General features: G+C 43.5%; 1 protein-coding gene across 6 annotated transcripts in view; it reads right to left on the minus strand.

The window, feature by feature from the left end:
• Positions 1-13,417, minus strand: part of traf2b (Tnf receptor-associated factor 2b) — a 46,905-nt gene that overhangs the window by 12,912 nt on the left and 20,576 nt on the right. For all 6 annotated transcript variants that reach the window (XM_059638259.1, XM_059638255.1, XM_059638257.1 and 3 more), the window contains 4 exons: positions 12,268-12,342; positions 11,617-11,691; positions 6,216-6,650; positions 5,078-5,255 (listed from right to left, as the gene is read on the minus strand). In XM_059638259.1, coding sequence (XP_059494242.1) covers positions 5,078-5,255; positions 6,216-6,650; positions 11,617-11,691; positions 12,268-12,342 — 763 coding nt within the window. The remainder of the gene's footprint in view (positions 1-5,077; positions 5,256-6,215; positions 6,651-11,616; positions 11,692-12,267; positions 12,343-13,417) is intronic.

Genomic DNA, 13,417 nt, shown 5'->3' on the forward strand with positions numbered 1-13,417 from the left:
CTGCAAGTTTCCCTCCAATCCATTTGTCATCCTGGCTTGGAAATATATTGTCGCTCCTTCACTGTCGCTGGGTCAAAATCCTGGAATTTCCCCCCCAAGGGCATTGTGGGTCAACCCACAGCTGGTGGACTGCAGCAGTTCAAGGAGCCAGCTCACCCCCACCTTCTCAAGGGTAACTAGGGATGGGTAATAAATGCTGGCCCAGCTAGCAACACCCACCTGTCAGAAGCAAATAAATATTTTCTTAGACAGTAGGAACTGCAGATGCTGGAGAATCTGAAAAAACCAAGGTGTAAAGCTGGATGAACACAGCAGGCCAAGCAGCATCATAGGAGCAGGAAAGCTGACGTTTCAGGCCTAGACCTTTTTCTTAACTCTTTTAATAACATATTCCTGACAACGTAAATCAATGGATGTAAAAGTTCCATTTTCATTTGTGGGAAAATTTCAACGGGGAGTCTTTTGAAGGGACGTGAAGAAGCTAACCATATAGAAGGCACAGTGTGACAATTAAACAATTATGTTTATTATTGATTGACATATCACGTGTGGGTGGTATTTCTCAGTCAGGTCTATCCCAAAGAAAGCAGACTGCATTCAATTTAAAGCAAACCCAGACATATTTTGCAAGTTTCAAGCATCTTTATGTTGTACATTTGTGGTTTTCTGTGGGGAGAACCTGTAGATGTCAGTGTGAGTAGGTTCTATTAGGAAGGAGTAAGCTTCCAACCTTGGGTGATCCAGAAGGTATGAATTTTGCCACCTTTAGTGATGCTTCACATGCCAGTCTTCCAGGTGGTAAGGCAGAGGTGCTAAGTCTAGTAAGGCAGAGTTTGTCATATTCTTGGTCTGAAAGAGTACTAAATATTGTCCCTTTGCATGGGAAGTCAAGAATTTAAAAAAGGTAGTTAAAAGCACATTTGCCGCTGAAACGTTGGCATCAGTGGAAGCAATAGATAAGCAATACTTGCCTGATATTCTGAAGAAAATCTTATTAAAACATAAGAAAAAACTGTCCCAGGCAAAACAATTATCCACAATACATTCTATGGCAAGGTTCATTTGACAATGAGTGTCGCAGAGAGAAGCGTCAGAATTGATCTTGCTGGTGTGAAGGAAATGTTGGAATGAAGAGGGAGTTCTAACACAAAGTGGCTTAAGACAGTCATGAGTTGTTAGTTTGTTGCTGCAGATGGAGGTTAGTTTAGATGATATGACGTGCTCCATTTTGGTAAGGCAAGTCAGGGCAGGTCTTATACACTTAATGGTAGGGCCCTGGGAACACAGGGACCGGGGGTGCAGGTAGAGAGTTTCTCGCAAGTGAAGTCACAGGCAGACAGGGTGATGAAGAAGGCGTCACATCGAGTACAGAATTTGGGATGTCCATAAGACCATAAGACATAGGAGTGGAAGTAAGGCCATTCGGCCCATCGAGTCCACTCCGCCATTTAATCATGGCGGATGGGCATTTCAACTCCACTTCCCTGCACTCTCCCTGTAACCCTTGATTCCTTGTGAGATCAAGAATTTATCAATGTCTGCCTTGAAAGGCTTCCAACGTCCCAGCCTCCACTGCAATCCGCGGCAATGAATTCCACAGGCCCACCACATTCTGGCAGAAGAAACATTTCCTCGTTTCTGTTTTAAATTTACCCCCTCTAATTTTAAGGCTGTGCACATGGGTCCTAGTCTCCTTGCCTAACGGAAACAACTTCCCAGTGTCCACCCTTTCTAAGCCATGCATTATCTTGTATGTTTCTATCAGGTCTCCCCTCAACCTTCCAAACTCCAATGAGTACAATCCCAGGATCCTCAGCCGTTCATCGTACGTTCAACCTACCATTCCAGGGATCATCCTTGTGAATCTCCACTGGACGTGCTCCAGCGCCAGTATGTCCTTCCTGAGGTGTGGGCCCAAAATTGGACACAGTATTCTAAATGTCATGTCTCAGCTGTCCAGGACGTTGGTGAGGTTTTAGAATACTGGTTACAATTCTGGTCAGCCTTCTATAGGAAGGATGTTGTTAAACTTCAGAGGGAGCAGAAAAGATTTACAAGGATGTTGCCAGGATTGGAGGGTTTGAATTGTAGGTAGAAGTTAAATAGGCCGGGGCTATTTTTCCTGGAGTATCAGTGACTGAGGGTGACCCAATAGAGGTTTTTAAATCATGAGAGGCATAGATAGGGTAAATAGGTAGGGTCTTTTTCCTAGGACAGGGGAGTCCAAAGCTACAGAGCATAGATTTAAGGTGAGAAGGGAAAGATTTAGAAGCAACCTGAGGGGTAACTTTTTCACGTGGAGGGCGGCGCATGTATGGAATGAGCTGTCAGAGGAGTGGAGGAGACTGGTGCAAGTACAGCATTTAAAAGGCATATGGATGGGTACATAAATAGCAAGGGTTTAGAGGGATATGGGCCAAATGCTGGCAAATGGGACTCAGTCAAATTGGGATGTCTGGTCAATGCAGATGAGTTGGACCGAATGGACTGTTTCGGTGATGAATGACTCCATGACTTCATGTTTTATGAAAAGACATATTTGTCCTAAGAAGTTATCAAAAGCCCTCAAACAGGTACATCATGTTGCAAGAACATAAAAAAATTAGCTGTTTGTTTGGATTGCTTTAAAAGAACAAAAATTATAACATATTACCATAGCACTATGACAGTCCCAGTCTGTGTTAGGGAAATTAAAATCCTGAGAGGGAGAGGCTTCATGTCAGCGCATATATTAGAGTCTGGAAGCAGTCACCTGTGCAGAGGAGCGGATTGTCACGGGCCTGCTATCAAGGAGTACTCCTCTAACCAAAACAAAGTGGAGACGGATGCGCTATTGAAAGTTTGTAGGTAGCAGAGTGAGAAATAAGGCATTGGCACGATAGGCTTCAGTGAGCAGCAGCTCAGCAAAAAATACACAAAAACTCAGGTAAAGTCTTTCTTTAACTCTTCTCTTAATCTTAGAGCATTTGAGATGGTAATGAGGGCAATGGCATGCTCCTCCTGCAGGATGTGGGAGCTCAGGGAGACATCCAGCTGCATTTCCTGGGAGACCATGTTAGGGAGCTGGAGCTGCAGGTGCAGGTAGATGCATTCAGGATCATCTGAGATGTTGAGCAAATCATAGATAAGAGTGTTAGGGAGGTGATCACACCTAAGGCGAAGGCAAAGAGTAGCTGTGTGACCACTAGGAAAGGCAAAGGGAATAGGCAGAGAGTAAGGAATCCCCTGTAGCCATTCCCATGGGAAACAAGTATACTGTTTTGGATGCTGTTGAGGGGGAAGACTGATCAGAGAAAGCAGCAGTAGAAGGTCAGTGGCACAATGACTAGCTCTGGGGCACAGCTGAAAAGGGTAAAGATAAACAGGGCCTTAGTGATAGGAGACTTGCTAGTTAGGGGAATAGACAGGAGATTCTGTGACTGCCAATGAGAATCCAGGATGGTGTGTTGTTTCCTGGGTGCCAGGGTCCAGGGTGTCTCAGACTAGCTGCAGAATGTTTTCAAGGGGGACAGAGAGTAGCCAGGAGTCATTGTGCACGTTGGCATTAACGACAAAGGCAGAAATAGGAATGAAGTTCTGTGGAGTGATTATAGAGAACTAGGAAAAAGTTAAAAACCAGGAACTGAACCATGGAAATCTCTGGATTACTTCCAGTGCCACATGCTAGTAAGGATTTGGCCGATGAACGTGAGGTGAACAAATTGGTGCTGGGGCAGGATTCAGATTCCTGGATAATTGGGATTCTTCCGGGGCAGAAGTGACCTGATCATGAGGGATGGGTTCCACCTGAACAACCAATACCCTTGCAGGCAGATTTGCTCTTGTTGCAAGGGAGGGTTTAAACTAGATTGGCAGGGATCTGGGATCCTCAACAGCAGGGAGGCAAGTACAAGGCTGGAAGGGGAATAGAGTATCAGAAGTTTCAAGCTGAAGAGACAGGTCATGATGGAACAGGAGCAAGGAATGCCTGTTCGATTAAATTACATCTGTTCCAATGCAAGAGGTTTGATGGGTAAAGCCGATGAACTCAGCATGGATAGGTATGTGGGGCTGGGATATTATAGCCATTACAGAAACGTGGCTAAGGGAGGGGCAGGACTGGCAGCTTAATGTGCTCGGGTGTGAACAGGTCCTTTAGGTGGGACAGAGGTGAAGGAAAGAGGGGAGGGGGAGTTGCATTTTTGATTAAGGGGAGTATCACAGCAGGAGTCAGAGATGAAATAACTGATGGATCATCCAGTGAGGCTTTGTGGGTGGAGCTAAGAAATAAGAAGGGGATGGTGACGTTATTGGGGTTTTACTCTAGGCCCCCAAATAGTCAATGGGAATTAGAGGAACAAATATGCAGGGAGAATGGACATACTTGCAGGAGCAATAGGGTTATCATAGTGGCTGAATGGCATACTCCTGTTCTTCTGTGATGCTTTTTTAATAAAGTGGAGGCTAATCACCGCTAGGAAATCTTCATGGATCTACAGCATCTAATTCCAAGTTCTAACCAGCATGTCTTGTGATAAACTCTGTTGACCACACTGTGTAGAGACAGATATTGGAAGGGAGAAACAAAGTCCACTATGGCACGAAGTTAACACCTGCAAGTATTTCATACTTTAGACAGAGACTGCCCAGTGATAACACTATGGGGTTTGTGGCAACGGGCAAAAGAAGAGAAAACCCTTGTATCAGTATACACTGCAGCTGCTATTCTGAGCTTCCTGGCCTCTGCCATGATGGAAAAGCAGCTGAGAGAGAGCAGGGGAGATGCAGCAAACGCCCTTTCACCAGAAAGGAATTCCTTACAGCTAAACATACACTAAAGTATGACCTACAGAGGTGTCAGTTTATTAGGAATAACAACTGCCCACAATAGATCTCCACCTTGTTTCTCCGCCTCCCTGTTCTGATCAAATTTCTAAATTCTAACATACTTACAATTGAAAAATTGAGATCGCAGCATCCATTTTTCAACCATTGACCCCCCAGATTATCAGATCACAGCAAAAGACATTCTGACTGAAATTATCTGTAGCAAGCATTAGACTTCTCTTCATAAGGACTCCCAGAACTTGGAACTAACCTGGGGAGAATATAGCAGGCGATCGCTGGGTTTTAGCTTCCTGTCGTCTTCTACTGAAATCTGATATTTTCCAAATAAAGATTCCATTGTCAGTGCTGTGCTCCAGTGCCTGTAACTTCAGTTCCAGCTCTGCTATGGACAGGTCTTTCAAGGCTGTAGCACGTTCCATCTGACGCACCTGAGGGAAGTAACAGCATTACACAGGACAGGCCACACAGGTTCATGTCATCAATACCACAGGTAACAACCATGGTCTAAGATTGTCACTGGGGCTCAGGAGAAGAAATTTCCCTCCTTATAAAGTGGAGGTGGGGGCAGGGGGGAATACAACACCTTTCAAGATCTGGTCCTTCAAAACTTGCAAGAAAGCATTCTGAGCTGTATAACTGGGGTACGGTACAGGGTGTTCTGGTATAACACAGGGTACAGTGCTGGTGAGGACAGCTCAGTCACTGCGTATAACACTGGGCTACAGTACTGATGCAGAGAGGTCTGTCATCGTATAACAGTGGGGTACAGCACTGGTGGGGACAGGTCAGTCACTGTGTATAACACTGGGGTACAGTACTGGTGGGGTCAGTTTTATCACTGAATAACACTGGGGTACAGTTTTGGTGCAGACTCGTCTGTCACTGTGCAACACAGTGGGGACAGGTGTGTCACCGTGTAACATTCATGCGGTACCATTTTGGAGTAGGCGTCAGCACTTTGGTATACAGTGTTATAGAGTGGCAGAGCTGTCCCTCATCTTTGCTAAACAGGATTTTGGTGAATGGGAGTGTTGTAAGATTTATTTTTTGGGTTGGGGGTGTGGGGGTTATATCAGGATCCTGTACAGTGCAGGGTGTCAAACAGGTTCAGGAGTCAGTCACTGATCCATGGATTCTGCTCCACCAGATCATACATTCTTTTCTCAATGCCTAATTTGGCTGCTGTCATGCAGTTATTGTTTACAAAGGAGCAGTGAGGCCTTATGAATAATACTGGAGGCAGCGCTGACCTTTAGCACCATACTGCAGCAGCAGGAAGCAAAAAGGGAAGCACTGAGTCATGTACCTTCTGCACATCATATCTGGTGCAGGCTGCTCACTGCCTGTATTTTCTAGGGAGGTTTGCCTGGTTGTGCCAGCTGACCTACCTTTGCTTGTAAGGCTTCAATCTTCTCCTGGTCCAGTTTGTGTTGCTGTTCATAAGCTGCCATGCTCACTGACGCTCTCTCCACTTCACGGTTGAGAACACAAACGATGTTTTCAAATGTTTCGGCTTTGTGCTTAAGAGATACACATCGCTTTTGCACATCCTCTAAGCTTTCCGAAAGGTAACGTTTCCCCAGGTCCTCACCGGGGGAGGACGAGCCTCGTTCACCAAGACCAATTGATCGTAACGGTCCCAGGGTCTCCTCCATTTCACGAATGGAGGTAAACAGCTGATTGACTTTGAGCCTGGCCTGCTGCAGATGCAGAGGTTGTAGGCTTTCCACGGCAGTCTTTATTCCCATCACATGCTGAAGCATCATCTGCATGTGATCCACCACACACAGGTTCTCATGTTCAGCCAACTTCTCCTTTTCAGCCTGGGAAGGACCAATGGAAAAATTTGTGAACACCCCCCAACCTCATACACAAGATAGCAAAGCCACAATGCATCTTACAACACACAGTTGGATCTCAAGGTGAAGGTGCCTGCCTTCATATGAAATATCACACCATGTCCACCTGGAAACAAAGGCTGTAGTGGCTGGTGGGTGTGTGCGTGTGCATGTGCGTGTGCATGTGCATGTGCATGTGCGTGTGCATGTGCGTGTGCGTGTGCGTGTGCGTGTGCGTGTGCGTGTGCGTGTGCGTGTGCGTGTGTGGGGTGGGGGGGGGGGGGGGGGGGTGTCTTCCGGGTGCTCCGGTTTCCTCCAACAGCCCAAAGATGTGCTGGTTAGGTGGAACGGCATTGCTAAATTGCCCATAGTGTCTAGGGTCGGAAATGCAGGGATAGAATAGGGGTTGGGTCTGGTTGGGATGCTCTTTGGAGTGTTGATGTGACCTCGATGGGTCAAATGGCCTGCTTCCACACTGTAGGGATTCTATGGATTCTTGAACCTTTGCAGCATAACGTGTGGTTGAAATGAAGCTGCGCTGACAGGTTGCTGGTACTGTGCAGCTGAACTCTAGGCTGCAATATTTCAAGATAGCATTCAGGAAGACCATCTCAATGGCACGTACATCTAAAAAGCAACAGCCACGAAAAGACATGGAGATAAGTGATTGAGGGGAGATGGTGGCACAGTGGCAATGTCACTAGACTTGTTAGTAAACTTGAAGCTAAGATCACTGCTCTGGGGACATGGATTTAAATACCAACACAGCAGATTGTGAAACTTGACTATAACTAATAAAGCTGTGATTAAAATAAGAAACCAAATGTAATCGTAACCAGGACACCATTGTCAATTGGCATAAAAACCTATCCGGTTCACCAAATGTTTTTAAGAAGTAGATTACATTCACATTGCACTTGGACATAAACTCCAAGTGTGTCTCAGGTTGTTGTTTTACAGGAATTTGGATGAAGTATCCTTCAGTTACTCAGTCTTGCTGGTACTCCTTGTAAACACTGTTGATCTCACAAGTGCATTGGCACAATAAAAATCTAGCTAAACGAGTGCAAATTTGTACAGAAATTAGACAGCAGGTTAGTAAACTTGCATTATTGCTTGGCATTTGTACAACACATCATGTGCTGGAAATCTCTGCAGAACTGAAAAATAAGGAATAATTTAGAAGAAGCCCAAATGTTTTCTGTTAGATCCTGATGCATTTGTACGGAGTGTTTTGTTTTTCAGTTCCAAAAGCCCACATTTCTCAGCAGACTACAATGCAATGTAGTAGAAAACAGACAAAGCCAAATGAATAGGACAGGTAAATCCATAGATTGAGCAACATTGCAGAGAAATAGGAAGTTGTCATTCAATCACTTCAGCATCTTCTGCATTCAGTTAGAATTTGAATGATCCATATCTCGAACTCCACTGATTCTCATTGCTCCATATTCCTTCAGCAGACTTTTGTTCAGTTAGAGTATCAATTGCAGCCTCTAAAATTTCAGCTGTGCCCAGCATTTACTTGCAGGTAGGCCAGCTGCAGAATTTTATCCCCTTTGTGGAAAGCAGTGATTTGGACTTCACCCAAATGACCTAAATTAATCTGAACGTTACAAGTCCCAGTTCCGCTTCCTCCACAAGGGGAAATATTTTTTCTTCATCTATTTAATCAAATTTCTACCATTCCAAACACTAAATTACACTTCAGCTTCTAAACTCAAGCAAATAGAAGCCAAATTTGTACAATCTTCCTTCATAATGTAAGCCTTTAAATCCTGATGTGACAATGGGGAATCTGCGCCGCAGCCATTTCAAGTTAGTGGCTTTATTCAGAGGGGGAATGTCCAGAACAGGTCCTCCAGACTGAAGTGTGACCAAGACTCTACACAGCCGAAGCATTACTTTCTCACTTGTGAATTTCTGCCCCCTTGATTGGGATTAAAGGCTTAGCGTACCAAAAATGTTCCAGTCCTCCAGCATTCTTAGCCAACTCCAAACAAAATACCTGCCAACGACCTGACTCATGTCAGCCTGTCTCTGATCATCTAATCAGCAGGCAGCTAGAAGATATGGGAAGGGCAAGATATTTCAGATAGGATACATCCTATTCACACACATCATCTACTGTAAATATCAGTGAGATTACTCCATTTGCTGACTTCAGTCCAATTTACTCAAGAACAACATCGATCTTGTATTACAAGTGTCAGTAATTAAGTAGAGCATGTGAAACTATCTTACTGCAATCAGGACTTAAATTCCTCTGAAAGGGAAATACCAGGTCTGGATATATAACAGAGATCCTTTTTGTTTTTTTTAAAAAGTTCTCCTCTTTCACTATACTGCAAGGTTCTAATACAACCAAGATCTGTGCTCTGAGATGCTGACACACCAATATGTAATAACACAGATGATGGTGTTGCTTTCTCACTAATAGGAACGAAACAAGTTTAGGGCTACTCAGTTTCATTCTTAAGATAAGGAAGTTTTGCAGAATTTAGATTTCCCAGAACAGCATAACAAGACAGAAACCAATGTCAGCTTATGGAAGAGGCTGGGTGCCAGCCACACTGAGCTGTTCAATCATTTCAAACAGGGGAATGCCAAATGATCTGCCTGTCATGCACCAGCATTATCATCATCTCGGCAGACAGCACTGACCAGGAAGTGAGCTAGACCAACCATTATCAGCACCATGACTACAGTAACAGGGCTGGGGTTAGAAAAACTACAGCGATCAGTTTAACTTTGACCCTTCAAAACTCCAAAATACTTTTAATAATCCTCAAATCAGAAGCATAATAGGATACTGACCATATGCCTGGAATTGTTGTCCAGGACAAAGCAATTACTGAGATTGGTGACCTGCCACTGCACCACTGAAACGTCTAGTGAGATGGAGGATGAAATACTGGAAAGTAATCTTTTCACACTTACACTTTTATTGACAAGAGGCACAATGCATTTTGTGCGTCTCTAACCAACCTCAGATACAAGCCACTTGTACAGGGTATCCCCAATTAATACCTAGCACCTTAATGTAATTGAACATTACCACAATATACAATGAATATCTATCAGATGTGTACGATCTCCAGCAGGGCACATACAGCAACTCATAGGGCACTGAGAAATATTGAATTTTCACAAAAAGACCCAGGTTCCAAGAGTCACTGTGATGGGCATGGTCAGTTCATCTGGAGATGAGTCAATCTAGACAACATACTTGCATGATAAATGAAGTACACCCAACAATGTTGGAGTCAGCGGGAAATAGAGGAGGAAATATGCGGACAGTTCAGAGAATTGTGTAAAAATAATAATCAGGTAATTATACTGGGGGATTTTGACTTTCCCAACATAATTTGGGATAGTCATAGCTTTAAGGGTTTAGAGGGGGCGGATTGCTTGAAGTGTAACCAGGGATTTTTTTTGCATTAATGCATAGAAAGCCCAGCAAGGGATGGCGCACTGCTAGATCTGGTTCTGGGGAAAGAAGCCACTCATGTTTGCTGTGGCAGTGGGGGAATATTTAAGTGAAAGCATCAACAACACATTACAATTCAAACTTGTTCTGGACGTGGAAAAAGATGGCCTGCAAAAGACAGCTTTCAACTGGGGAAAGGCAGATTTTATTAAAATAAAACAGGATCTCACCTCTGTAGACTGGGAACAGTTCCTTGCGAGTAAGTCTACAGTGCAGCAATGGGACGGGGGCGGCATTCAAAAAGCAGCTGGGAAGAGTACAAAGTACAAAGTCTAACATGTACTTTTTAAAGAGTGAAATGTAGGAGCAATAAGTTCAGAGAACCTTGGACATCTAGGACAATGCAGGGCTGGAAAAAGACGATGAGTAGGACTTTCAGCAAATCCAAAAGGGCGCAATTCAGCTGTGGCCCTAGAGGAACACAGGAAGCACAAAGGGGATCTTAAGAAAGGAATTAGAAGAGCAAAAAGTCAGCATGAAAAGGTCTTGTGAACAAGATGAAGAAGAATCCCAAGATATTTTATATACACATTAAGGAAAAGAGGCTAACCAGGGCAAGAGTTGGGCCAATAGAGACCAAGGGGGCAACCTGTGTGTGGAGTCACAGGACATTGGAAGGGCACTGAATGAATACTTCTCCTCAATCTTCACTCTGAGAAGGAGAACATAGGTATGGAATTCAGGAAAAGAGACTGTGAGGAACTTACTGTTTGATATAGGAAATGGGGATGTTTTGGAGGTTCTGTCAGGTGTAAAAACAGATAAATCCCTTGGCCCAGATGAACTACTTCCCAGGCTGCAGTGGAAGGTGAGGCAGGAAATTGCAGGAGCTCTGACACAAATTTTTAATTCCTCTCTGGCCCTGGCAGAAGTGCCAGAGGTCTAGAGGATGGCTAAGGTGCTTCCACGTTTTAAAAGGGGTGATACAGATGAACCAGGGAATTACAGACCAGTGAGTCTCACATCAGTGGTAGCGAAACTACTGGAGAAAAGTCTGAAGGGGTGAATTAATACCCACTTGGAAAGTCATGGGTTAATTAGGGGTAGTCAGCACAACTTTGTCAGAGGGAGGTCATTTCTAACAAATGAGTTGAAAATGTCAAGTGTGCGGATGAGGGAAGTTCAGTTGATGTAGCTTATATGGATTTTAGCAAAGCTTTTGACAAGGTCCCACATGGGAGACTGGTGGAGAAGGTTGAAGCACGTGGAATTGGCGAGATGGATCTGAAACTGGCTTAGTAATAGGACACAAAATATTGTGGTAGAAGGCTGTTCAAATAACTGGAGTCCATTGTCTATTGGTATACCACCAGGATCAGTACTGTGCTGCACAAATCTATGAATGTGAACAGAGCCCTCAGTAATAAACCACATTAATTAATGCACTGCTCTGAAAGCAGGTCAATTATTACTCAGCCTGTACCGTTATAAAACAGACAGAACACTGTTTAGTGCACTTACAGTTATTTCACAGCCAATCACGTTAAAGCGGCAAGGGAATTTCACCTTCCCACATGTCCGAATATGATCTGAGTACTGTGGAGAGGAACATACAATGAACACAGGTGAAGGTCAGTATTACATGAAACGCTCCTCCACGAACACGCCTGCCCAGCCACATACCAATTGGCATCTGCCCTGAATACAGTTCCAAATATCACTGATAAATAAATGTCCATTTCCTTCGTTGTAAGTACTATGCTGGAATAATGGATTTGAAACTGCACTTTCATCTCATTGTCATGGGCTATGATAGAAGCTAAAGGAAGCTAAAATCTTGCTGATTACTAACAGTTGAATGCAAAATGAGTTTTAATTGATTTCCAATGTGTGTGGCCATAAGAAACTGCCCAAAAATAGGCAAGGTCATTGAAGTCCACAAGATGCTTGGTCTGCTTAAAGGTTAATTATTGATTGAGCCAGTGGCTGCTAAAGAGGGAGAATCAGGCTTTCATCAGAGGAGAATGGAGGAATACAATCAAATCATTTCTCCTATATAATGTTACACATGTGCCAAATGCACATCGTAGCAGCTATTTTTAATACTGTTAACCAAGCCTAACTCTCGGACTGTCCTCCAACCTCATGACTGATTTCAAACACACACTTTACCTTTTCTCTTGGAATTTTTTTCTTTCCACACCACTCACATGTTAATGGAAATTTGGAACAGATTTCATCATGGGCCTGTGGAGGACAACCAGAAACGACACTTTCAGTAACTTATTCTGTAGCTATAGTATTATTGCTGGATTCGAATAGCTGTCCTTTTTTTTAAATATTTCCTTGTGGGATGTGCCATCAATAGCTGACCTGCATATGTTGTTTATCCCTAGTTGCCTTTGAGAGACTGGTAAGGGTCATCAATGGTCCAGGAATTAAAAATGTCAGCAGGCATGTACAGCAAGTGATTCAAAAGACAAATGGAAATTTAAATATATTTATTACTTGGGAAATAGAAAATAAAAGTTGAAAAATTTTGCTACAACACAACAGGGCAAGGGTGAGACTATAACTACAGCAGTGGGTAAAGGTTTGGTTTCTTCGTTTGCAAAAGACCATAACTGTGTTAGAACCAGTTCAGATAAGGTTCATGACTTCCTAGACTTAAGAGCTTATCTTCAGAATAAAGATGAACAAGTAGAGCCAATACCCAATGAAGTTTAGAAGAATGTGAGGCAACCTTATTGAAACACACAAGATCCCAGGAATGTTAGCACGGTGGATTCTAGGAAAACGTCATAGGAGAGATCAGAACTACATTTAAAAACAAATGCTTTCACTTTCAAGAGAGGTGAGCAGATTCCCCCCCCCCTCCAATCACAGTCACTAGTCTGTTAAATTATCTTCCTTGCAAAACAGTACAGGTTGGATCACTAAATTTATTCAAGGCTGTGTTAGATAGGTTTTTGATAGACAGGGGAATCAAAGATTATTGGGGCTGGGGAACAGGCAGGAAAGTGTTGACACCATAGCCAGACCAGCCATGATAAACAGACTCACTCTTGCTCTGAAGTCCTATTTTCCTAGCACTCATTGAGCAATTAATATAAAGCAAATACAAAGGATTTGAAAATGCTTAATTTAAAGAGCAGGCAGTAATAGTAGAAGATAAAGATCAATTAGAGATCATTTCAGGGTCAATGAGCAGAATAGTCTCTGTGATGCAATACACCATGATGCTGCGTTCTTTTTGCTTGCAACATTATTTCTCAATTTGTACATATCAGAGCTCTGTTTGTTGTGGAAGCCTGGTCTCAGT

Source organism: Stegostoma tigrinum, chromosome 29, assembly GCF_030684315.1.
Source record: "Stegostoma tigrinum isolate sSteTig4 chromosome 29, sSteTig4.hap1, whole genome shotgun sequence".
NCBI lineage: Eukaryota > Metazoa > Chordata > Chondrichthyes > Orectolobiformes > Stegostomatidae > Stegostoma > Stegostoma tigrinum.